The 25,340-nt window shown below is 36.2% G+C and overlaps 3 protein-coding genes across 16 annotated transcripts; 1 reads left to right on the top strand and 2 right to left on the bottom strand.

Moving 5' to 3' along the window:
• Window positions 1–1,490: 1,490 nt before the first annotated feature.
• On the bottom strand, window positions 1,491–2,184 carry LOC133730865 (uncharacterized). Its single transcript, XM_062158376.1, has 2 exons — window positions 1,980–2,184; window positions 1,491–1,870 (listed from the first exon to the last, which is right to left on the bottom strand). Exons 1-2 carry the CDS (start codon window positions 2,182–2,184, stop codon window positions 1,491–1,493), a joined length of 585 nt encoding a protein of 194 aa, XP_062014360.1.
• Window positions 2,185–5,620: 3,436 nt separating this feature from the next.
• On the top strand, window positions 5,621–9,740 carry LOC133734671 (uncharacterized). 9 transcript variants are annotated; one of them, XR_009858508.1, is made up of 7 exons: window positions 5,631–5,910; window positions 5,992–6,128; window positions 6,510–6,597; window positions 7,225–7,347; window positions 7,501–7,549; window positions 8,839–8,885; window positions 9,520–9,740. XR_009858508.1 is itself a non-coding variant. In XM_062162287.1 (7 exons), exons 2-7 carry the CDS (start codon window positions 6,014–6,016, stop codon window positions 9,605–9,607), a joined length of 495 nt encoding a protein of 164 aa, XP_062018271.1. In that variant the 5' UTR covers window positions 5,634–5,910; window positions 5,992–6,013; the 3' UTR covers window positions 9,608–9,740. The 9 variants fall into 9 exon arrangements, 6 of the variants coding, with proteins under 6 accessions (XP_062018271.1, XP_062018273.1, XP_062018272.1 ...); XR_009858507.1 differs by having other exon boundaries at window positions 5,633–5,910; window positions 5,992–6,119; XM_062162287.1 differs by having other exon boundaries at window positions 5,634–5,910; window positions 5,992–6,108; window positions 7,220–7,347.
• LOC133734670 (protein ROOT HAIR DEFECTIVE 3 homolog 2-like) lies at window positions 9,729–25,181 on the bottom strand. 6 transcript variants are annotated; one of them, XR_009858504.1, is made up of 22 exons: window positions 25,000–25,017; window positions 24,003–24,174; window positions 23,843–23,906; window positions 23,594–23,696; window positions 23,212–23,282; window positions 22,671–22,734; window positions 21,626–21,700; window positions 21,475–21,522; window positions 20,939–20,992; window positions 20,301–20,357; window positions 19,040–19,183; window positions 18,851–18,919; window positions 18,661–18,752; window positions 18,448–18,529; window positions 18,146–18,314; window positions 17,910–18,022; window positions 17,554–17,822; window positions 16,925–17,021; window positions 16,674–16,817; window positions 11,618–11,731; window positions 10,325–10,413; window positions 10,114–10,176 (listed from the first exon to the last, which is right to left on the bottom strand). XR_009858504.1 is itself a non-coding variant. In XM_062162281.1 (21 exons), the coding sequence occupies exons 2-21, from the start codon at window positions 24,151–24,153 to the stop codon at window positions 10,051–10,053; spliced, it is 2,106 nt and encodes a 701-aa protein (XP_062018265.1). In that variant the 5' UTR covers window positions 24,154–24,174; window positions 25,023–25,181; the 3' UTR covers window positions 9,729–10,050. The 6 variants fall into 6 exon arrangements, 4 of the variants coding, with proteins under 4 accessions (XP_062018265.1, XP_062018266.1, XP_062018267.1 ...); XM_062162281.1 differs by lacking the exons at window positions 10,325–10,413; window positions 25,000–25,017 and adding an exon at window positions 25,023–25,181 and having other exon boundaries at window positions 9,729–10,176; XM_062162282.1 differs by lacking the exons at window positions 10,325–10,413; window positions 25,000–25,017 and adding an exon at window positions 25,023–25,133 and having other exon boundaries at window positions 9,729–10,176; window positions 24,003–24,368.
• Between the last annotated feature and the right edge of the window lie 159 nt (window positions 25,182–25,340).

The raw sequence follows: 25,340 nt of genomic DNA, 5'->3' as shown, positions 1-25,340 counted from the left end.
AATTCACTACTATCAGAGAAGGATTGCACCTTGCTAAATCAATGCAACTACAAAATGTCACAATTGAAAGTGACTATTTCGATGCAGTACATTAAATTCTTAGCAAAAATCATGCTTTTGATGAAAATAGTGCAATGTTAGATGACATTGAAGTTCTGATGCTTAGTATTAGGGGTGCTCAAATTCAACATGCCCTAAGAACTTGCACACAGACTTGCTGCTATAACTTTTGAGGCTATGTTTCATAGAGCTACTTGTATCCAATATGGCTGGACACGGACCGAGCCATGTGTAAAATTTAAAAAGGCGGGCCCAAATGTTGCGTTTAAATTTTTGGATTTGATATATTTGGTCATGATATACTGTGTGCAAGATGACTGTAACCCAGCTGCTTAGCTTTCAATAAAATTCAGTCTCTTTTATTAAAAAAGAAAAGAAAGAGGAATGTGTTATAATATAAGAGAAGGAACTTGCTTGCTTGGTTGTGAGGAAGTAAAAGTATATATTAGGAGAGAATAGATGGGGAAAAGTGGTCTGTCTATTTCATTCTTCACTAGCCCCTTTATATAGGGTTGAATGACTTGATGACCACTCATGCTGTAACTTGGTGGTCACTCTCAAGTCACTTAATGGTCACTCTTAAGTTACTTGATGATCACTCTCTTGCTTGGTGATCACTCACAAACTTTCTTGATATTACATCATAAAGGTACGTACTAGCTAGTGAATATTACAAAATGACTCCAAAATAAATATGTGGATAGCCACACAATAATAGTATTTATAACAGAATGTACAATAATCGTTTTGGAAAATATCAGAATAACATATATGTACTTATTCACTTATTTTTCGAAGAGTAATGCTAGGTGAACCACCTTTTGGAGAACCACCTAGAAAGAGCAAGAGGTCAAAAACAAACAAAATAAAAGAAAGGGTTAAATACTTGTTACTCCTCAAACTTTTCTCTGAAAAACAGTTTAGTCCCTCACCTTTTAAATTAAACTGGATAGTCCTTATTCTCTCTAATTCTCACACAACAGGTCCACACAAGGTCCAAAATGACTATAATACCCCTCACTTCCTCTTTTTTATTATTTCTCTCTTTTCTTTTTCTCTTTTTTATCTTTTTATTTTTAATCATTTTTTAATTTTTTCTTTTTTTTTTTGCATCTCTCTATGCTCTCTGCTCTCTGCTCTCTGCTCTCTCTCTCTCTCTCTCCCCAACTCCAGCTTCGATCCCATTTCCAACCAAGACCAAGCTCCACTCCCAGTCCACTACTTAAACCCTCAATCTCTCACCCTCATCTGCCTCTTCTGCTCCACCGAAACCCAACCACAAATCCCAACCCCCAAACAAAACCCTAGATTTCCAGATTTCAAATTCAATCGAATCAATCCCTTAGTCGAACACTCATACCCAGCCTTCAATCCCATACAAATGATTCAATCCCCTTCTAGATTTCAAATTCAATCCCTTAGTCGAACACTCATACCCAGCCTTCAATCCCATACAAATGATTCAATCCCCCTCTAGATTTCAAATTCAATCCCTTAGTCGAACATTCGAACCCAGCCTTCAAGTCTCTTCGTCCTCCTCCGCCGCCGCTGTAAGTCTCTTCCGAGCAATCCAAATCTCCGAGTAAGATAGCCGCCGCAAGTTCAAGTCTCCGAGCCGCGAGCCGCAAGTTCAAGAAAGCCCATTCGGAGACTCCCACAACAGAGAGAAGACCACTAGATCTTTTTAGTCCACCCTCGTCCTCAGCCCCATCGGCTCCCTTCCCCATTCCCACTCCTCCATCGGCGGCCACTCTCGCAACTCCTCCTCCATCATATGATTCAAAAAACAAACTTATCCCAATTCCAATTGCTACACCAACATCAATCCATCATATAATCATCTCTACAGAAAGCTAGATAGGAACTACCACCACCTCCCCCGACCGCCATCGCGTAATGCTTGGGCTCAATAGATCCACCTAGAGTAATCCTTATCGGTAACACAAAGTAAAACTCTTTATCCCCAATCTGAAGCAGATCCTGTGAATCGAACTTGACCAGAAGGTTTCTGGGGAGGTGGACAATCCCCTCCACGAGGCAGCCATTCTTCTTGATGACCTCCAGCGCGAAGCAGCGGCGGGTGAGGTCGTAGAAGATGTGCGCATGGTGGTGGGAGATGTTCATGCCGTCGCCGAGGCTAGAGAGGTCGATGTCCACCGTTGATTTCTTGGAGTTGCGGCCGAGGATTACGGAGTAGTACTCAAAGCCCTTGCCTTGGAGCTTTAGGGAGAGGGGGGAGAGAGAGAGAGTTTTTGGGGTTTTGTTTTTAGGAGGAGATAGAGAGAGCTGAGAGAGAGAAGCAGAAAAAAAAAGAAAAAAAAAAAAGAAGAGGAAATGAGGGGTATAATTGTCATTTTGGACCTATTGTGTGAGAATTAAAGAGAATAAGGACTAAATTGTTTAATTTCAAAGGTGAGGGACTGAACTGTTTTCGGGAACTAAGTACAGGGAGTAACAAGTATTTAATCCTAAAAGAAATAATGTTTCTTCCAATAAAAAGCTTAATCCTGAAGGAGAAGGATTGAAGGTAAAGTGACTATTTTTTATTGTGTTATGTAGGATCATAATTCTGAGCCTAGAGAAAAGAATTCTTCTGATACATTGTGTGCTTGCATGTTAAAGGTTTTATCACCCTCACAAAGTGATGTCAATTCAAAAAGAGTTCGTATACCGTCCAAAAGATTGTTGGAAACAATTTAATGGAAAAAAATGATTGAAGGTATGTATTCGAACTTTGTGTATTAAGTTATTTTTTGTACATATTTTTTTTTTTTGATACTCTAAAATTGATGTGATGCAGCTAAAGTACGTAATCCAGTTCGAGTGCAAATGGTGACCAGTGACTTGATTTCAACTTACTAGGACTGCAACTTTTTTCTTTTTTTTTTTGGCATTTTCATATGTAACCCATATTTCAGTTGAAGGATTTTTATGTCACATTTTAATAGAAAACCATCATTTAGATCAAGGTCCTGGGTTCGAGTCACCATGAGGGTAGTAGTGAAATCCTTTGATCCTTTTTTAAAAAAAGAAAAAAAAAAAAAAAGCTAGTCAATTATTTCAACATTTTGTTTAACGTACCTAATGCAATTATTTCAACATTTTGTTTAATGTTTTGCTTAGCACTCCATTAAATTCCATTCTACTTTGCTGAAGGAATAATCCTCTAATAATTTATATTTTTGACTTGTCTTCTAGTTAACATGAAAGTATTCTTATAAATTTGACACATGCTTAGAACGAAAAAGAATATCAAGTAACAAGCTAGAAGAACTGCTATCACAATAAACAACAATATAGTTTCACTTGACAGCTCAAGACAAACATGACATTAAGTTAGAAAAGCCTTCCAGTGAGCTATAATGGCAAAGAAGCCATATAGGCAACTCCAAGATTTAACAAGGCCTCTTCAGGACCTTAGCGTCTATGTCATACGAACTTCTAGCACTCGATTATTTGTAGAATTCAAAGTCAATATCAGGCTTGAGGCTTCTAATAACCCTTTTCAAAGTCCTTTGGGAGTATGACATATCGGTTCTTGAGAACTACGTGCATTCCGGCTTCTTGACATATTGCTTTAATCTATATAACATTATGCAACAATGAACCAGAAGTAACATATTATAATCTTGTTAAAGAATGACATGAATAGCAAATCTATGTAAGATTGAATATAGCTAGTTAAAATTGCATTATGTTTCTAGGTTGTCCAGTTGTGATATTTTATGGCTGTCTGTTGTAAGCTCAAAAACAAGGTTTGGGAGCTTTCAGTCTTGTGCGCTATTAATTATTGTCTCCTTGATTGTTGTTGAATCTGATGGAAAAGTATCGAAGGAAAACCTTTATCGACTGAAGAAATATATTAATCCATGATGTCAAAGTTATGTGCGTATGTATTATGAATTGAAATTGGCACTACCTCATTGGCCTATATCTATAGGCCAAATCATACGTAACTCACTCTTTCTCTTGTCAAAACCAAATCAAGTAAATCAAGTGGAACATTGAAGCATAGTTTAATCAAGTAGATTTCATACTCAGGACATGGAAGCATAAATAAATCAAATCCATGATGTCAAAGTTATGTGCGTATGTATTATGAATTGAAATTGGCACTACCTCATTGGCCTATATCTATAGGCCAAATCATACGTAACTCACTCTTTCTCTTGTCAAAACCAAATCAAGTAAATCAAGTGGAACATTGAAGCATAGTTTAATCAAGTAGATTTCATACTCAGGACATGGAAGCATAAATAAATCAAATCCATGATGTCAAAGTTATGTGCGTATGTATTATGAATTGAAATTGGCACTACCTCATTGGCCTATATCTATAGGCCAAATCATACGTAACTCACTCTTTCTCTTGTCAAAACCAAATCAAGTAAATCAAGTGGAACATTGAAGCATAGTTTAATCAAGTAGATTTCATACTCAGGACATGGAAGCATAAATAAATCAAATCCATGATGTCAAAGTTATGTGCGTATGTATTATGAATTGAAATTGGCACTACCTCATTGGCCTATATCTATAGGCCAAATCATACGTAACTCACTCTTTCTCTTGTCAAAACCAAATCAAGTAAATCAAGTGGAACATTGAAGCATAGTTTAATCAAGTAGATTTCATACTCAGGACATGGAAGCATAAATAAATCAAATCCCCCCCCCCCCCCCCCCCCCCCCCCCCCACACACACACACACACACACAATTTATTCGTGATTTCACTAAAAAAAAAAAAGCAAACTAACCACGATTAGAATGGGCAAAGGCTCTTTTAGCAATGCTTTGAGGAACCTAAAATTAGACTAAGAATGTGTTGATCAAATCCTAATTCAAATCCACTTCCCCCTAAACCCTAATTTCAAACAAGCTATGCTATTCGTGTTTCATAATCAAGAAGAAAAAAAAAAAACTAACCACGTTTAGGCAGAGGGTTTGTTGACGATACTTGCGAGGAAACCGAGATCGAATTGAGAAGGCGTTGATCAATTGAAGAAGAGGTGAGAGGGTTGAGGAGGGGTGAGAGGAGGAGAAAAAAAAAACAACGTTTGATAGAGAAGACGTTGCCCAGATAATCTCACAAAGAAAAAAAAAAAAAAAAAAGGGTTTAAAAGATAAAATCAAGAAAGTAAAAAAGAAAAAAAAGGAATTTTTGTAATTAAGAAAACATAGAAATATAAAAATCAGAAATTATGTTTTAATAATATGGATGTGCCACATAAGCTGCCATCTAAGGTGGGCTCTAGGTGGTTCACATAGCATTTCTCTTTTTCGAAAGACAACTACAACAAAATCAGTCTTTTACGGCACACATTTTAAAAGACTGTCATTTACGGCGCACATTTCATGTGTGCCGTCAGAATGTCTTTATTCGGGTCATTCACGACATGCATCTTATGTGTGTCGTAAATTTAGAAAGTTATTAATGGAATGCACAATATGTGTGCCGTAAATGAGTTATTTTATTAGTCTTTTACGACTTACTTTTCAAACATGTCGTAAATGAGTTATAAATTTTTTTTTTCTTTTCTTTTTTTTGAACGAAGTATATTAAACAAAAAAGAAAAACAAAACTCCGACTATGAAATCAGAGGGATCTGATTTCAATCTTTCGAAGAGTCCATAGACTCCGACTCGCCGACTCAGTGTGGTTCACCGTTCACTCCCTCACCACCTCTCTCTTTTTCCGGCGACCCCTGTTCTCTACGAACTTCTCTCCGTCCGTGAAAGATCGGCGTCCGATTCAAGCATTTTCTTCCTCAAATGAGCATCGTCGGATCTTGTATCTCACTTGCAGCGATTTGTGCATAGCTTGACCTCCATGGCGTCGATTTCAAGTGGTCAGTACCTTTCTTCTTGCTCCGCCTAGGTTAACTGTGCCAGGTTTCTGATTTCGAATTGTGGTTTTTTTGCTTTGCAAGGTATGATGGATTCTTCTTGTCGATGCTCGCGACTATTGTGCATCCTTTATTAGGGTTTCGATTTCAATATCTGGAATTCGTTTCTGCTTCATCTCATGGCTTCGATTCTAAATTTCTGTTAGTTCCTGGTTCGTAATGTATGTCAGGCTTTGAGAAATTGTTACTGTGCCTAAATTTGTTTCGTTCTTATCTCCATTTTCTTGCTTTATAAATGCAGATAAGAATTGGAAAAATCTGTAACTATAGGATTAGAGACTGTTTGTTTGGTTGTAATTTTGGCTACGTTTTCTGTGTAGAGTTTTGTTCCTTTTCTTTGGTGCCTTTGGTGGGTTTATTCTTATTTTGTAGAGATTATGAAAATTTAGTTTTGGTTTCTTCAATTTCTTCTTGAAGATGATTGAAAAGTTGCAATTTTACTATTGTACTTTATTGCCCTACAATTGGGATTGGTTTGGCTCGGTAGTTCTTTTGGTTTGCAGTGTGGCTCCTATGATGGAATGGACTGATGTTCACTACAGGACTATGGCCCGCCTCATATCCAAGCATGCCTGGCTCTACACTGAGATGCTTGCTGCCGAAACCATTGTCTATCAGAAGGACAATCTGGTAACACCCTACAACAATGCTCTTTCCACTTCTTTCAATCTGTCATTTAATTCCATCTGCTTTTTCTGTTCAACCTTCATTTTTTTCGGATTTGTTTATGCATCTGTGCTAGGCTTCTGTTTCGACCAGGATTCCATTGGCAAGTCTCAAATGAAAATAATTTATTGTATATATATGTGCCACTTCTATTCTGAAGAAATACAAAAGATAAAGTCTAGATGTTAACTTCAGAGGAGGTCAGGCTAGCATCCAGTCGTAGATAATGATACATAAAGGCTGTTTCTTTCCTTTTTAGGTTGAAATAAAAGGCTGTTTCGAAACTCGGTAAAAGAATGAAAAGAATAATCTTCTTGTGGCATGTCGTACTGCTCCTACTAAACCATGATGTATAGGGATATCACAGAAGGAGGCTCTCTTTTTCTTTTTCTACTTTTCCTCGTTTCCTTCTTGTATTTTCATCTTCAGTTTAGTAAATGCATCATTTTCTGAAGGTTACAGACTAGACTAGAATGCAGATTAAAGTTCTGCTCCGGATTTATTTGAACTTTTCCAGTAAGTTATATCTGCTTGGTTGGGACAGAGACAACTGATGGCATGGTCTTTTTCTTTTTTAATTGCTCAGGACAGATTCTTGTACTTTCCTTCAGAACAGCATCCTATTGTTCTAGAAATTGGTGGCAGTAATTCAGAAAACCTGGCAAAAGCTACTCAACTTGCTAATATTTACAAATATGATGGGATCAATTTTAAGTGAGCACTCTTGCTATATTCTATCTTTTTGTTCCTGGTATGCTAAACTTAATACAGCTGTCCTAACAGGACCAAAAGAAACTACAGTTATCTTAAGAATGCTTTGATACATAAACATCTGTAGGTCACCCTTTGCATTTACCTTATTTGCAGATACGAGTACTTTTATGGCCTCTTGCGTGACTTAAACACTATTGATGAGGTAAATGATATCAAATTAACTTTTTTTTTTATTTTTTTTATTGTTCTTTTCTATAAGGATTTCCCACGAGTTCATTAGTAAACTATGATGCATGGAAACGCGAAAATGCCCGCGTATCCCGTATCGAAACGGGAAACGGGTACGAAACGCTGAGAAACGGCTGGAAACGCGTATCCTGATTTGGATATGGATTGGATACGTGCGTATCCTATTCGGATACGTGAGAATGTAAATAAATCGGATACGTGGGGTAATCCCGACTTTTTACCCCCAAAAATAGAAAAAAAAAAAAAAAAAAAAAACAAACAAACAAACAAACTAAACTCAGATCGAGAGAGAGCTTCGGCATAAATCGCAGAAGAAGCAGAGTAGCAGACATACCCAGATCGAGAGAGAGAGAAGAAAAATCGCAGTCGGACCGACCCAGATCGCAGTCGCCGCTTCGGTTGCTGGTCTTCTTCGGTTCCTTTGATTCTCGTCTGCTCTTCTTCGCAAGTTGGACCGACCCAGATCGAGAGAGAGAAGACAAATAGCAGAAGAAGCAGACAGACCCAGATCGAGAGAGAGAGAAGAAAAATTGCAGAAGAAGCAGACCCAGATCGAGAGAGAGAAGAAAAATCTCAGAATCTCAGCCGCTTCGGTTGCTGGTCAGTCGCAGACCCAGACCCAGTCTTCTTCGGTTGCTGCTCGGAGTTCCTCTGCTGCTCGTCTGGTCTTGTAGCTTCGTCTGGTCTTCTACTCGTCAGTTGTGGAGTTGTAGTATTGTGATAATTTGTGATCAATTATTTGATATTTGTTATTGTGATAATGTGTGTGTGTGTGTGTGTATATATATATATATATATATATACATACATACATATTTAATTGGCGTTTCCTTCACGTACCCGTTTCCTATTATATTTAAGATTTGCCGTTTTCACGTTTCCGATCGTATTGTATCCGGAAACTCGTACCCGTTTCGGTGCTTCTTAGGTAGTAAATAACATCAGTTGGAACTTGGACTGTTGTCTCTGTGCTTACATTTCCTTATTGTTGAGAAAGGTTATTCAAAACTTACATTTTCTGAATCTTTTTCTCTACTTGTCATGATATAGTACAACATTTTCTAAAGTTACTATTGTGATGCTTGCTGTTATTATACATGTTATCATTATTAGGGAGTATATATTGGTAGTGATTTTATACGCAACTTGATTTTGTTAATGTTTTTCTTTTAGTGAAAGGAATAGTAATATGCATTCCATTCACCCTTTTCTCATGCCATTTCCTTTGCTTTCAAATTTTAGGTCAATGCAGCTAGGAAAGCAGGAGCTCATGGTGTAATGGTTAATCTGTAAGTTCCTTTGCTCTTGCACTACTTTACTTTGCTCTTTCCTGTAGGTGAATAGCTTAGTGTTCAGTTCCTCCCAGGTTTTTCTTACCAGTTTGATAATATGCTTGAAAACCCAATAATTGAGTTGATGTTATTCATTTGTGCACATTCAGCCTGCTTGCTTTCAGAAATCCCCCAGCTCCCCCTAAATAAAAGAGAGTTTTTCCTTCAGTTATTCTCTTACGGTTTTTAGATTTGGATCTGGTACAAGTCATTGTTGTGTTATCTCCGTAATACTTTCTGAACCAATCGTTTCGTTTTTCTTTTGATCATTGCAGCTAACTTTAAGTTAATCTAATAGGCAATATGCTAAGGCTTTAAGGATTTGCAGTTTTCATTGTTGGCTAATAAGTAATTGTTGATGGATTCTTGACTGGTTGGATGATGTTAGGGATGCTCTCTATATAAGTTTAATTGTGGTTGAATTATTTCTTAGATCTGGGGAAGTTAGAGAGTTGCTCATGTGGATTAAAGTCTTATTTCTTTGAAATTCACCTTGAAATTTGGATTATTTGTTATGATTTTTATGGATTTATTCATTTGAACTTATTGAAGGGGCAACTTCACTAATGCTTGTCATTGCTTGTCTTTGTAGGCTCTATGATATACGATTTCTTTATGGGAAATGGTTGGCATGTGACATCATATCAAGCTATCATCAGCCCCTTCAAGTACGCATGTAATCAATCTAAAGACAATTCTAATCTTGCTAGCATGTTCTATATTTGAAAACTATTTTAATTAATTATACTATGATTTTGTAATATGAAGTTATTTAATTGATATAATTTACTATATGAATGCTTTTGTTTACTATGCTTGAAAGTATTGTCTATTAGGAGAGTGAATGAAGACATTTTTTACGGCACGCAAAATGGTCTTTTACGGCACGCAAAAAAACCTTTTTAAAAACACACAAAAGGGTCTTTTATGACACCCAATCAAAGTTGTAAAACATCTTTAACGGCGCACAAAATAGTGTTTTACGACGCGGAGAAAATGTTTTTTATGTAGCACATTTTGTGTGCCACAAGAGAAATTTGTCTTTTACGACATGGTCTTTTACGACACGCTTCTTTGTGCCGTAGAGTTGTCTTTTATGGCGCACATTGTGTGTCGTAAAAGACTAGTTGTACGTGTCACTTATGTATGTATGGATCCCAAGCACATGAAGCACGGCGCTGGTCAGTTCAAGAACAATTTTCCCAGCAGTTGCAGCAACTTTTGCAGTCTTCCTCCTCCGGTGGGCTTCCTGAAAATACAAATACCACTATTATTTTTTTTTTTATTAAAACAAATGCCAGTATTATTGCATAAACTTGCCTTATTAATTAGCATGGTAAAGGCTGTCAGGGGTAAACATTGAACCTACTTAAGAATTAATACACACAAGTCACAACCTGTTTCGAGGTTCCTGTATATATCTGTCATCTCTTCGATAATTACTCGACTTTTACAATTGTTTCATGCAATAAAATAATCCGTATACCTGGATGCACGACAAATAGCAAAACGCAAAAAAAAAAATAAAAAAACAATAATAACAACAACAACAACAACAACAAAAACAAAAAACTTACAGATTTATTCTTGAAGGAATTTTTTTTAAATGAAAATGTAAAATGCATTAACTGAAGTCAGCGAGCCGAGCATGAAACACACAGCCCAAACAGGCCAACAATATGGAGCCCAATGGCTAAAACTAGATCCCACCGGCTAATACAAGGAAGGGCCCAAAGACTAGGAGCCCAATAGTTAATGGAAATTTATCTATAAGAAAGTTTTACCACAAAATTTTCCTCTCTGATCTTAAGAAATCTTTTCTTTCTCCTTGGTTATTCTATGGTGGGCACATACAGTGGGTTAGTAAATCACTCCATCGTCCATACTCGAGAATGTCAAATAACTAAAAAATTTTGTTGTTCATAGAATATTTTATTGTGGACTGTGGCTTAGTAATTTTTACTATTGTGCCATTTTTTTTTAATAAGATTTGATGTTATTAGATATCAAAGCCATGAAAACAGGCCAGAGTCTAACATACACTTACATAAGAATCTGATGAACCGGATAAACCTATCTAAGCCAATACTAAACTCATTAAAGTCTAAAGGGACGCTCGCCGGAAAGCAAGCCTAAAACGAGTAAGAACAAACTCGCTATTCTAAGGAAAAATCATTCATCTAGTCTAATTTGCCAGCACGCCATTGTGGTACAAATAACAACTAGAAACGTCTTAGAACAACTCATAGAGATCACTCCAACTCTAAAAGGCTTGTAACCAGATGTCTAATAGCAGAGACTTAAGAAAATACTAGCTCCTCCCCCTCAGGGTTGGAGTCAGCACCATCCTCAGCCATTGTTTGTCAATGAAATACAGAAAAAAGAATTTTCATCTGGCCCAAATGTTAACAATGTAACTGAGAGAAAAAGAAAAAAGAAAAAAAACTTCCAAATAAGATGAACGGATAATATAATATTCATTGTTATAGAGTCCCACCTAGTTAGTTAATTGATTATGTACTCAGTACGTGCTCTACTATTTTTAAATTTAAAGCAAATAGTAAATATTGATGAAGCAGTTAGAATATAATTTTTTTCACTCTCAGATTTAAATCTAATCTAACTATAATTATCCCCAGTTGTTCAAATTGTTTAACTAGGAGAGCAAAATTCCTTAGTTACGTACATACCCAGGCTAAAGTAGCTTGCTCGACAATCTTCTCCGTCTCTCCTTCGAACCGCCTCCACAACTCCTTACAGTCCGGTGGTTTAATTAGAGTAATTATTGTATCGTCCGAAGAAAACTACAAAGCAATTAATCCATTTGGTTAGGAAATCAAAGCAGCTTGATAATAATGAATAAAACAACAGGGTCTTTACGTACTTCCCAAATATAACTTAAAATACTCCTACTAACCCCACCAGCAAATTAACATTCCTACATCCCATTTAAACGCAAAATAAATATTTTGGACTTAACTCGATTTTAAAATTACAAAACAATGCCACTCAGATTCAGTTTCTCTCTAAAACCCTCTGTCAGACACGCCTCTCTCTCTCTCTCACTCTCTCTCTCTCTCATATCGCATCCGCTGCCGTCGGCGGTCTCGATTAATCAGAAAATATCGCGGCCATAGCCGTCGAAATCGAGGATCATGGACTGGAGCTCGTCCTCCGTAGCTGGAAATCTCTTCCTCGAAGCTCTTCGAAGAGGTCACCTTTGTGAGGCCTGCTGGCTGCGTTCATGGTCTCTCTCATCATTCTCTTAATTCTGTTTCTGCAAGGAAGATGCGAAGGGAGAGCAAGAAGAAGGGGTCGACGTGGAGGTCTTTGGTGGGCTAGAGAGTTTCAAGATGAGGAGGCCTATCTGCTCCGACTCTCTCACTTAACTGAGAATTCTAGAGAGAGAACACAACCGTAAACAGTGTTGTTTTTAGTGAAAACGTTGAGCTCAAGAGCGGGACCAACCCGCCATTAATGAACTACTCTCTCTCCCACCTTCTTTCTCTGCCTTTCCAAAAACCCAACTCTCCAACCCATCGACCTTTTACGTATCAAACTCAAAACAAAAGCTTGTAAGTCAACTAGCTCTGTTTCTCTTTGAGCTTGTTAGCAGCCATTATTAGACCGACTCCAAAAGAACAAGCCCACCTGAGTCTCCTGTGTCTCTTTCTGATTCGACCAGAAAAAAGAGGCCGGTTGTCTATTTCTTTATGTTCTCGTTCATGGGTTTCTGCTTATTCTTTATTTAAATTTAAAAATCAAAGTTTTTTTTTTTCTTGGGATGAAATCAGCTGTCCCTAACATACACTATTTTTATTCTGTTCCCGTACATTTATTGGTCTACATAGATTAAAAAAGGGGAGTGAAATTTGCACCCCCAATATTACAATCTGCACCCCCTTCTTAATTTTTTAATATTTTCTGATGCTCTCTTATATTTGTTTCCCATATTACCCTTCTTCTCCAACCATTTTTCTTCAGTCTCTCTCTCTCTCTCTCTCTCTCGTTGTCATCGAATCCCAAATCATTTTCAATACCATCAAAACACTGAGAGACAAAGTCTCTCTCTCTCTCTCTCTCTCTCTCGTTACCCTTCTTCTCCAATCAAAACACCCATCCATCAAAACTCAATCAAACGGGTTGACCAGGTGAGGAATATCGACTCGCCGCCCCACTGAGTCGACTCGCAGCGGAATCGGTGGTACCCGAGGAACTAGGAGTCCGGAGAAACGAACGGGTTGAAATGGTGGAAATCCGGGTTCAGCGTCGAGGTGACCGGATGGAACATCTTCGTGTCGACGTCGAAGACCTCCACGTGTCGGAACTTCGTGTTGCAGCGGCGAGTGGCGACGATTATTCTTTTTCCGTCGTGCATGGCGGCCGGAGTGAAGCAGTGGAGACCCGATGGAGTGACCCGGGGGGGGGGGGGGGGGGGGAGTCAACGGGTATGCGGAGGACTCGAAATCTTGGGGGAAATCAATTTGGAAAATGGTTCACCAGTCGTCGTCGTCTTAGCGATGAAAGTAGATGACGGAGTCGCCAGACCAGGTGGACAACCCGCTGCCGGTTTTCTTTTCGTTCTGTAAGCGAAATCATCATCGAGTGTTGCTCCGTCGGCGAAAGACAACAACCTCGAGTAATGCCTACAAAATTCAGCATCCTATTGTTACGAAATGGCTCATTCGAATCGTATAGAATCAGTAAGTTCATAACAACTATTCAATTCTCAATTTCCAGAAACCTCATAACATCAAACAAAGCCTCAATTTCTTAGCCTAGTGTGTAATTTTCACTGTAAAACAATTTCTGAGATTGCAACTTTGATAAATTACACTTGCAAAATAGAGACACCAGAAGAAAACCTAAGAATCTGAGCAGCAATGGTGAGATTACCAGAGGGTTGGGGAGAGAGAGTGGTGAGGAGCTTCCGCCATTGGAGACGAGCTCGTGGAGCTTCGGCGAGGGGCGCGTCGGGAGCGAGGAGTCGTTCGGAGAAGATGAAGATTGGAGATTTGAGGACTCTGGAGAGCCTGCGAGTGTTGGAGAGCACTTGCATGGCTTCGGGAGGACCGAGTCAGAGGCCGGTTTTGGGGTCCGAGTCGACTCGGCGAGTTCTGTGGTTTTGGGAGACAGAGAGAGCTAAAGCCCCAGTCGGCTTTTCAAGAGCTGTTCGTGAGCTGAGATGAGGTAGAGCTTGCCATCCTTGATGATGGGTCAGTCGTGGAGGAGGCTTCCGGGCACTGAATGCAGCAGTTGGGGATTTGGGATTCGATGACAACGAGAGAGAGAGAGAGAGAGAGACTGAAGAAAATGGTTGAAGAAGAAGGGTAATATGGGAAACAAATATAAGAGAACATCAGAAAATATTAAAAAATTAAGAAGGGGGTGCAGATTGTAATATTGGGGGTGCAAATTTCACTCCCCTTAAAAAAATATTTTCTTAATCTTTTGTTTCATTTTTTATTCTTTGTGGACCAATAAATGTATAGGAACATAATGGAGATAGGGTAATTGGAGACCCTTTTTCTTTCTTCATTTGAACCGATTCATCTGAAAGGCTTATCTTTTGTGGATGATACCCAACTTTTGTTGGGTTTTGCTGGAAATGTATGAGCTTTTATTGGTCTAGATCTGTTTTGGTTTGAAGTTTCACTGTATCTTTTATTTAGATACACTAGTTTTCTGCTCACATGCTTTGCATGTGGGTAAAATTTTTATAATTATTATATTGAGAAAAAAATAGAAGTTAATTGAGAAAAAAGAAAGTAGGAAGTTATTTGAAGGGTGCAGCTATTGCCACCTTTCCAAATGCTCAGTTCACCCTAAGTTTTATTTTTGACCTTTAAAGTTCCAATTCTGTCCTTCAAAGTCAGAAAAACTGATTTTTTTTTTCTTTTAACCTAAAAATATAAAAAGAAGATCAATTAAAGAGTACATTTAAAAATAAATAAAAACAGACCATCATCGATATAGATCTCCATCCTTCTCAGATGATCATATGCTTTCATCGATTTCTTCCTTCTTTACGAATATATATATATATATATATATATACAGGGCCCTTCCTCTAAGGGATCCCTTTTTTTGGTATTTTATAGGGATAGGCATTTTACCAACTTTGGGATCATATTTTCACATCTCAACCGTTCAGTTTTTAGGTCCTAATGTGTAGATCACTTCTGCAAAATTTCAGCCAATTTGATGATCGTTAAGGCATCCAAAACTGCAATTTACCATTATAAACACGAACGGTTCCGGTTCGACAGATTCGGGCCGTTCGTGTAAATTGCAGTTTTGGATGCCTTAACGATCACCGATTTTGCTGAAAATTTGTAGAAGTGATCTACACATTAGGACCTAAAAACTGAACGGTTGAGATGTGAAAATATGATCCAAAAGTTGGTAAAATGCCTATCCCTATAAAATACCAAAAAAAGGGATCCCTCATTGGAAGGCTTCTATATATATATATATATATGAAAGACTATACATTAGAAGCCATAGATCCTAAAGACAAAAAAAAAAAAAAAAACAAAAATATGCAGAACAATCCCACTGCACTGTACGACCACTCCATTGAAGATTGAAGAGCAATTCATCACTATCTTTGTCTCTTTATTTCTCTATTTCTTGTACGCACTGGTTGGACATTTAATTGAGATGTACAAAAGACTAAGTCAAGGCTCTCTCAGTATCTGACGGGAAAAAAAAAAAAAAAACTCAAATTTGATTTGAGAGATACAGGGCACTGGGCACTGCTGCAATTGTGGTTGCATAGATCTTAATTTTATTTTATATTTTCTCAAAAATTCTTAATTGTGGGGTTAGCATTGGAATTTTTTATTTAAAATTTTTGTGTAGGGTGAATTGAGCATTTGGTAGGGTGGCAATAGCCGCATCCTATCTGAATTGTGGGTAGTTATTGTAGACATGGGTAGTTAAATATTTGAAAATTATTTATTTTATTTTTATATGATTTTTAATCTTGCTATTTACCATACTGCCACTCAATTATTAAAAATTATTTAATTATTTAAAATAAATATAAGGTCTAAGGGTTTTATTGTCTTTTCACACCTACTTTAGCTAACAAAGCCTCTTCTTTTAATAATAGTATAGATATGTGATGTAGTTTCAAGATTTAAATCGTTATGTCTTTTAAATTAATATTTGGGCAAAAAAAAATTATTGCCTCCGGATAAACTTTTTTTGAGGGTAATAAACGCTTATTGGGGGGCAATAAATTTTTATTGGGGTCAATAAACCTCCTAAAACTTTTAAAATTAAGAACATTTTCATTTTTAACTTATTACTCACCCTCAATAAATTTTTTTATTGAGGGGCAGTAACAGTTCATTGGGTTTTATTGGGTGGCAATAAAAGTTTATTGGGGGCAATAAAAATCTCCGGAGACTTATGAGTCTCCGACGACCTCTTTGAAGACTTCCATTGACGGGAATCCGACGATCGGTGACTAGATTCTTGCTACCAATGACCGGAGTCCGGAGACCTCCGGCGAAGTCTCCTATGACTTCTCTCTCTATCTTGTGACAAAGGGACGAGAGCAAAATAGTCTCAAAATAAATAAATAAACTTAATTGAGTAACAGAGAACAACTTATAAGAATTCTTATGGGTAAGTGGGGAAAAAAAAATAAGTGAGTGGTGTAAGGGGGGAAAAATCCCTAGAATTAGTGTAAAGAGACAAAATCCCATTAATTAAAAGGATAAAGCAGCATAGTACCTCCAACCATTCACTTGAGGTAAGTGAATTTGTAGACTCTCCATTTTCACCCATTAGAGAAGAAATGAGAACATTTTCAATACTATCTGGCTTCTCAGCATCCAAGCGAATGGCAGCCCTAACCGATAAAATCTGACTAATAATCTAATATAAAGAAGAAAAAAAAAACAAAAACAATGTATTAATGTTGAACTTGTCGACCTAAAGTTTTAACAATAGTGACCAAAAGAAAAAAATTTCTCAATGATTACATTTTTGCGGGCATTCATGGCATTTTTTCGAATGTTTTCTTTACCCTTACAAAATTCAAGATTTGAGTCGCTGTGTTTTTTGAAGTCATTTTCAAACCTGAAAAAGATAAGCAAAATATAAGCTACCAAATTAACAAAGCAAAGATAAATGATATATGTGTGTGTGTATTTTATCAAGATCACACGGTATCCTCAAATGCTTTCTAGGTTCAGAAATTAATCGGCATCTGGAGGTAATATCAAAACGCTTCATCCTCCTATGACCACTAATTAAGAATAGATTGGTATTTAAACTTCAATCAACGTCGGCGTGATTCGAACTCGAGTGTGAGGATTTCATACCTGAAGACTCTTACCAACTCGAAGACCCGTGGTGGTTAGTGAAAAGAAATGATATAATAACACAGAGATGTTCCCCTGGTCAGCAGCTGACCAGGGATTTTATGGTCAATCACCGTCCGATTGAAATCGGACGGTTGACAACTCTCTAACTTTTTAAAAGATGAAAGCTGTCAACCGCGGTGATTGACCATGAAATCCCTGGTCAGCAGCTGACCAGGGGAACATGACTCTATAATAACAATTGGTTTTGAAAAGTGAAGATATATATTTTATGACAATTCCATTACTGTTCTTTCATGTCGCTCAGAAGTTTGACATCGACAGCCTCTCTTTTTGCTTGTTTCACCACCGCTTCTCTTGCATGCACGCGCAATTCTTGCACCTTATCGTGAATTGTTACTTTGTCCAACTCAAAACGAGCAAGTGCAGTTGATAATTTTTTTACTGCAGCTTCAGTCTCATGATTAAAAAGCTTTCTTATTTCGATCCAGGTGTCTTGTCCGCCATCTTCAAGTAGGCGCCGAGCACTTGCAGATATAGATTCAGAAAGTTGTTCCTGCAAATATAAAAAGTATATGCATTAAAATTAAATTTGAGTAACAATATCTTAATAATTATATCCTAAGATATCAAATAACATTACTTTAGAGTTGATTATCAGCTCTCTTCTCAGAAAGTCAACATGTTCATTAATTTCCAACTGAAGGTTTTTTCGAGTGCTTGAAGAATCCCAATTGGCCCGTTGCATGGCAGTTTCTATAAGGACAACGAATGTCAACTGATTAAATAGTGGAGCCAAGTACGTAGATGAACTGTTAGAAATTTAAAGCGTAGCATGACTGCATGACCAAATAGAAAAATCTCTGAAGCTATAATGACCTTTACATCCTTGGTCAAACTTTTGCATGGAAGAGTTGATGCAGGTACTAACAGATGAAGTAGATCCTTCTCCAGAATTGTTTAATGACTGCTTCAGTTCTACTTTAAAATTCTCAAGTGTTCTAGAATGCAGGCGGCGGAGCATGGTAGTGTATGCCGGGAGCACAAACTGGAAAGTTCAAAAGAGTGAAAAAGTAAAACTACAATGACTAATCATATATAGCTAATTAAATCTCAGTTAAATTAGAGAGAGAGAGAGAGAGAGAGGGAGAGAGAGAGCAGTTAGCCATAGGCATATATACATCCAATGCGGTTTGCTCCAGTAGGTCATGTCGTTTTGAGTCCCTCACACCTTTGTCATAGTACTTGGCCTCCTCGTCATAGCTGTGATGCAAAACCTTAATCTTAATCAAAATCCAGGCTTGCAAATCCAAAAACTTGCGCATTGCACAGTGAATTTTAAAAGGATGAGCAAACAATGGGCCGTTATCTTTGTCTAGAGTACTGGAACTTACCCAGAAAGATGGGTGTCTAGAATTGAGCTGAGACGTTCACCCGAACCTTCTACAGGACCATTTTTGACAGCTTCTACCAGGTCCAACCAATCCTACAACAAGTTCAAACACGTAATGGCCAATTAAACGTACTGCAGAAGTGAACACTGACAGTAGAAACATCTAAAAATGGAGAAAGATAGATAGATACCTTACTAGAGATCAACTGATTGAATTTTTTCTTGGCCATGTTTTCACACATAAAGTTGGCTGCCAGAACCTAATTCAATTTAAAGTGTACAGATATTGCAAGTGACATATGAGAAATCAAGACTCAAGGCCACATATCAAGTCATATTTTACAATGGGAATTAGATAAAGAAATTAACTAATCAGAAACCTTGATAGAAGGAAGATTCAGCTCCTTGTTCGTTTTTATTTCTTCCCAAATTTTCTGTGAACTGAAAGAGAATGCGTCGCCAGGGATGACACCCTCTCTATTACCAGCCATAGACATCGCTTTTCCAAGTCTCAGTTCATCAACCTGCGTGGTAGAGGCTGTAATTCGTAAGTACCATACCAGACAGTTGCAACGATTCAATTTCTCAATTTGTTCTTTTGCAAATTAATGAATCAATGACGTGAGAGCATTTGGGTCGGTCAGTCTAAATCAAAAGGTTGGGGAAACGAATAATTAATAGGTTTGGGCTTACCTTTTCCACTCTTAAATCTAATTTTCTGTTGATTGATCGAGGTTTTCTTGTTGTCTTCTCTTAAATCTAAATTCCTGACCCGGAGAACTATACTGTTGAACAATATATAGAATTTAATTAGAGTCTCACTCTATTATTGATCAATTTGCATCATGTGCCCTAATTTAGGCAAATTAATATGAATTACTAAGTCACTGATTCATTAAGCATAAGATCAAGCATAAAAGCAAGTTGTCCAATTAGAACTTTAATATTGCAACAATGGTTTGAAAAGAATATTTAAGGAAATAGCAGAATTTTCTGGTTTTATTTTTATTTTGTGCCTTGTTCTCGCTCTCATGGACAAGACGCGGAGAATGAGAGATTTCAAACATAATTAGCTCTATAAAGTATAAACCCCAACGTCTTTCGGAAAGTAAAATCAGAAATTCAATGAATAATATTCTGAAAGAAAATAGTGAATTTTTAATATATGTTGAAAATGATGTGGCGTTCTAAATCCATGTTGGAAATGATATGGCCAATGTCACATTATTTGGTACATCAGATTGGTATAAAAACTTGGGTCTCAATCATTTTCCATTCATTAATCTGTAATGTAGTGATAAAAACAAAATATTGAATCTTGATTGAAAGGTTTTAATGATAAAATGAAAAACGAAAAAAAAAATATAAAAAGATTAACAAAGTTAGTGCAAGAAAACTTTTACGTTTTTTCCTCTTTTCAACAATAACAAGTGCACTGCATGGATATGAAGCTAGTATAAGGTAAAGTGGAGTGTGAAAATAATCATCTTTTTTTTTTATATATATTTTCTTGAGAGATATTCGCCATTTAAGCGTGGTCAAAGAAGAAATGGAGACGGATTCAAAAAAGAAAAAGAAAAAAAGAAATGGAGAAACAATTCTAGTAAAGCAGTAATTAACAAAGTAAAACAATAGATGTACCTCCTTGTTAAACGTGTCCTTTTCATATCGATAATGGGACAAAGCAACTACTTCTACCTGATTATGCAAACAGCGGTATATTAATCAAACCGATAAAATTGACTAACGAGAAATGTCTACTACTATAAATAGAGGCTCTCTTTTGGTGTCACTAAATTTTGAAGCGCCCATAATACCTTTACACAACATAATTATCAATTTAAGTTAATAAAGTTTAAAAAAAAAAAAAAAAACTCTTAGCCCACCCCACCCTTATATATGTCAGGGTGAGAATCGAACCCATGAGCTTTACAATATTAGAATTATAACTTACCAACATGTCACAGCTCACAAACACAATTTAAATTAATAAAGTTATTAAAATATAAATTGACAAAAGTGTAAGATTGAAAAAATAACCAAACCACTACTCTATATCTAAAAGAAAATCAATTGCTATTCTTTTTAGTCAATCCATTTTTTATGTGATGCATGTGATGATGAAGGTTATTGCTGTGGTTGCGAGAAAATTATTGGAGTGCTAAGTTGCTAACAAGTAGCACATTTTTTAGTCATGGGATTTCTAGAAGAAATTACATTATTTACATATATTTATATATACCATATTCGTCCAATACACACACACACACATAACTCACCACAAAAATGTCATTGAGTTGAGTCCCCGCATGCTTCTGAACTTCAGCCCATATCTGTGGAATTCTCAACATATTTAATTTTAATAAATACGAAATTATGCTTATCGGCTCGATGAATAAGATATGACGAATGTGCTCATATTACCATATTACACAACAAATAAAGAAAGAACATACATAAAAGGCAATGGAAATCAATAATTTTTACAATTCACCCTCCTTATGATTGTCTGGTGGACTCTCCCCCATCTTTTATTGTTTCTTTGTGTAATTAATGACTCAATTTCATTTTTGTCAATTAAATTCATGTTTCGGTTGCTTAAGGAGGTTTTGGTGTAGGATGGTCCCTCTCCCCTTACTCTTTTCTTCTTCTTTTTTATTAGAGTGGTAGCTAGTAGGCTGCTGAATTCTACCTCTGTTCCGTTAAAAAAAAAAATTAAAAATAAAAACATTAAAGAACTAAAAATGAAAAGGAGTATAGATTGAAATAGAGAAGACAATTTTCACCAAGATAGAGTAGATGAGGACAGACTTACCTTCTGTATATTGTCCAATAATTGATCTTTAAGGGCTACTCGGTGGTTCTAGACCAACGACCACAAACAAGCCAGCATTAGAATAATGTATATGTGTATCTATATATGTATATGTACACACACAAACGATTCATTAAGTTGATCACAAAACCTCTGATGTATCAGCATCACGTATAACAAACAGTAACGTCTTTTTACGTTTGGGGATGTTTATCTGCATCATGACCTATAAATATGCACAATATTTAAAAATCAATCAACAATATTATTGTTGTCCAAAGAAAAGTATCACCAATACTAAATCAATTTTATAAAGAAATGGTTAAATTTTTAAACCACCCAAAATGTCCCCTCTTAATCAAAAATCAATTAGACAAACCATTTATATGTGAGGACACTATAGTACTTCAATAATATTAAATTAAATGATAATAAAAATAAATGCATTATCTACATAAAAAAAAGATGAATTTCCCTCATAAATAGCAGAAAAATATAATTAACAAACTGTTTATAGTGTGTTTTTTTCTCAAATAAAAAAAAGGTCTTCGCGCATTTTAAGGGGCTAGTTATTGTTAAGAGAATTCTCTTTGTGAATCGAATTGGGTGTGAATAGTCATTTACATCATATGCTAATATCAAATTATATTTAATACTTGAAGGATAAGATCCTAAATAACAAAATCAAAACCAAAACTAAAAATGATAAGAAAAATGTCTCTGCAGATAATTTTCTATCATCTACACTAACTTCCCACATGTTCACGTAACTTTCTCCATTATCTACACCAACTATCCATAGGTTCAGATAACTTCTCATATTATCTGCACTAACTTCCTACATATTTGGATAACTTCTAACCCTACTCATCTTATATAATTAAGCCAATTCTTAAGGGAATGGTTAAATTTTTGAACTACCATATGTCCTCACATAATATAGGTATTAATAAATAAATTATTTATAGATGAGGATAGGATAGTTAATTGACGTACTATATCATATTTCAAAAAATTGCAATACCTCCCACAAAAAAAAGGAGAAACTTCTCTAAAATTAGGTAACTTTTTTAATTTAAAAAAATTAAAATAAAAGCTAATTAACTTAATGGGCTAGTATTAAGAGAGCATTAATTCTCACAAAACGATCGAGACAATCTTAGAAATGAAAAGTGTAAATTGTAAAAATATTGTACTTGAAATACTGTTCTTAGTAAAGGTTTGTTTGCTGCATGCTCCCGTCCAATTTCTTTGTAGCACCTGTACATAGCATATATTAAACACAACAATGTAACACTTAATACAACAAGTTTAAAATTATACAACCCCATTAAAAGATGATTAGCCTCATACCAGTGAAATGCACATGATGTTATTGAAAGGATGAGCATGTAGAAGTTTCTGACTCATCTACTTCCTTAATCTTATGTTATTTGTGTTTCTTTTATTTTACCATAGTAACCTATTAGGTAATTTTGTTATAATCTTTTGCTTTTATTCTATAAGGTATTATGGGAAATTTAAAATTTGGTGAAACATTTGACACTAATATTTGACTTCCTTTTCTAGTAGTAAAGATAAAATGGGGATAAAGGAATAAGGCCACATGAAACCCAAAAAAGAGGCCAGAACCAGAACCTTTAACACCATGAGAGACAAGGGTGCGTGGAACTTCATCTATCAAAGCTAGATGAGGATAGATAATATGATATGAAGCTAGCAATATTAGAAACTTACATATTTATGAGCAAAATGTCAGAAACTGCCAGCGCAAATAGGACAACTTGTTTCTCGAAAGAAGTATCATCCTGAAAAAGGGTATAATTGAATATCAGAGAAAGTATAGTTAGTAAACACAAGAATATTAGAAAATTTATATACATTCTCAAATTAATCATTAATCAGAACTTTTTTTTTCTTCTAGTGGTCAAATCATCCTAAACGAGTGTACTCGATCTTCCAACCCAACACCCTTGAAATCATTCTTTTAGTAAATTAAAAGGGGTTCCAACAAGATATCAAAATCGAAAACCAACAATCTGATTAATTTTGGTGGAGAAGAGACCTACTCATAAGATTTAGTTTTTTTTTTTCTTATTTTATTTTCACAAAAAATTACCTGGCCTCTCTCCTCGCTATCGGTACCCTCCAAATCCATGGCAACCGTGCAATCCTTAATTCCAACACATTTGGCAATCCAAACGCCCTTTGTTGTTTGTGTCCTGAAATCCACAACGTAAATATATTCTGATGACATCCACAATGTAAATATTTTTTGATGACATCCCTTTGGAGTAGGAGGAATGGTTTTATCAAGTGCTATAGTACTGTTACGTTGTACTGTTGTGCTGAAAGCTGAGAAACCAACCTCCTATGTGAGTCCATTACCCTGAACTTCGTGCCGAAAAGTTGGTTCAGTAAAGTGCTCTTCCCTGTCATATGCAAATAGCAACGAATCAATTCATCACCAGATTAAAGACGTACCAATTAAGTATTCGATGGGTTCAAGTAAAGTAGCAGCTGCTTACCGCCGCCTTGAGGGCCCATAATGGAAACTATGTTATAGAAGACCCCGCAACTATCAAGCTTCACTTCCTTGACAAAGTTGTCGAGCCCGGAAGCATTGAATTCGCCCTTGGCATTAATGAGTTGCATGATGCAGCTGTCATCTTTCTTCATTCTGAAACCTGTGTCCAATAACTTCCCAAATGGGTTGTGAAAATTAATGAGAAGTCAGACTGTCAGAGAAACTGAATGCAAATAGGCAATATATTATAATATATAGGAAGAGTTAATCTACAACAAAAAATTAGAATTATTATAAAGAAACTGCCATTTTGGGGTCTGATGCAAGCTCCTCCATTTTGGGGTCTGACACGTTCTTCGTATCAAAACTACATCCATATGCACGAAATCCAATTGTAAATTCTATAATTAATTTTCTATGTCATGAGAAAGAAGTTGACTATGTGAAACGTTAGTAAACAAACGATTTCCCATAATTTACTTTTCTTGAATATTTAATCTAAGTGAAAGCACCTAAATTAAACCTATTGAACATGTTATCATAGCCTAGAAAGCTAGCTAATCAAGAACACATTCATTATATGAAGAACAAAAAAAGGATGTCAACCAAAGTGCACAACCTAGTATGAAAAAGTTCATCTATTTACAATCCTCCTTAATTGATCTCGACATTTGTCCAAAGCCTTTACTACTTATGATTTAGGGTCACAAAACTATTAGGTGAATTGTTTACCTAAATCTATCTCCAATTACATGCATATACCCTAAGCGTGCACTCAAATAACATAAACGTACAAAAGTTTTTTATAATCCAAAATCAATTAAGCAATCTCACATAAGCAACATAGAAACCAACTATAAAGAAATCACAACTTTTATTTCAAAACATGTAAACATGCTTTAAATTTTTCCCTTAACGTTATTTGTTAACTAGAATTCATAACCCTACGAATCAAACAAAGGAAAACTAAAAAGTTTACAAAGAAAAATGAAATACACCATGAAAGATGAATGATGAATACTTGAAAACGTTGAAGCTTGAAGATCTTGAAAGCAACGCTCCTCAAGAGAGGCGAGGGTTGCTCATGGCTTCTTCTTCTCCTCCTCCTTTGCTTGAAGATGCAGAACTCTTAAATTTGCCAAGAATTATCATAACTTTGGGGTGTGAAAGAATGGGTATAGTGGATGTCGCCTTCCAGATCCTTCTTTTAGTTTTCAAGAATTATCTAATTGGTCCACACAGTTCCAACTAATCAGATAAATCCACGTTAGCATTATTGTGTCATCCAACCAATGAAAAGCCTTTAAAATTGCACCTTAATTCTACGGAGATGATATTT

The sequence above is a fragment of the Rosa rugosa genome, chromosome 2 (genome assembly GCF_958449725.1).
Source record: "Rosa rugosa chromosome 2, drRosRugo1.1, whole genome shotgun sequence".
In the NCBI taxonomy this organism is placed as follows: domain Eukaryota; kingdom Viridiplantae; phylum Streptophyta; class Magnoliopsida; order Rosales; family Rosaceae; genus Rosa; species Rosa rugosa.
Note: the sequence above shows the minus strand (reverse complement) of the source record. Positions and strands in the feature narration are given on the sequence as shown.

Bases quoted from the DNA above. Each gene is read 5' to 3' on its own strand.
- LOC133730865 (XM_062158376.1), bottom strand. From the start codon at position 2,184: ATGAACATCTCCCACCACCATGCGCACATCTTCTACGACCTCACCCGC. The intron at 1,871-1,979 runs GTGGATCTATTG...ATGTTGGTGTAG, and splicing joins ACCGATAAGGATTACTCTAG to CAATTGGAATTGGGATAAGT.
- LOC133734671 (XM_062162286.1), top strand. From the start codon at position 6,385: ATGATTGAAAAGTTGCAATTTTACTATTGTACTTTATTGCCCTACAAT. The intron at 7,550-8,838 runs GTAAATGATATC...TTCAAATTTTAG, and splicing joins ACTTAAACACTATTGATGAG to GTCAATGCAGCTAGGAAAGC. The intron at 8,886-9,519 runs GTAAGTTCCTTT...TTGTCTTTGTAG, and splicing joins CATGGTGTAATGGTTAATCT to GCTCTATGATATACGATTTC.
- LOC133734670 (XM_062162281.1), bottom strand. From the start codon at position 24,153: ATGAAGAAAGATGACAGCTGCATCATGCAACTCATTAATGCCAAGGGC. The intron at 23,283-23,593 runs GTAATTTTTTGT...ACCCTTTTTCAG, and splicing joins ATAGCGAGGAGAGAGGCCAG to GATGATACTTCTTTCGAGAA. The intron at 10,177-11,617 runs GTATGTACGTAA...TTGTATTTTCAG, and splicing joins AGCAAGCTACTTTAGCCTGG to GAAGCCCACCGGAGGAGGAA.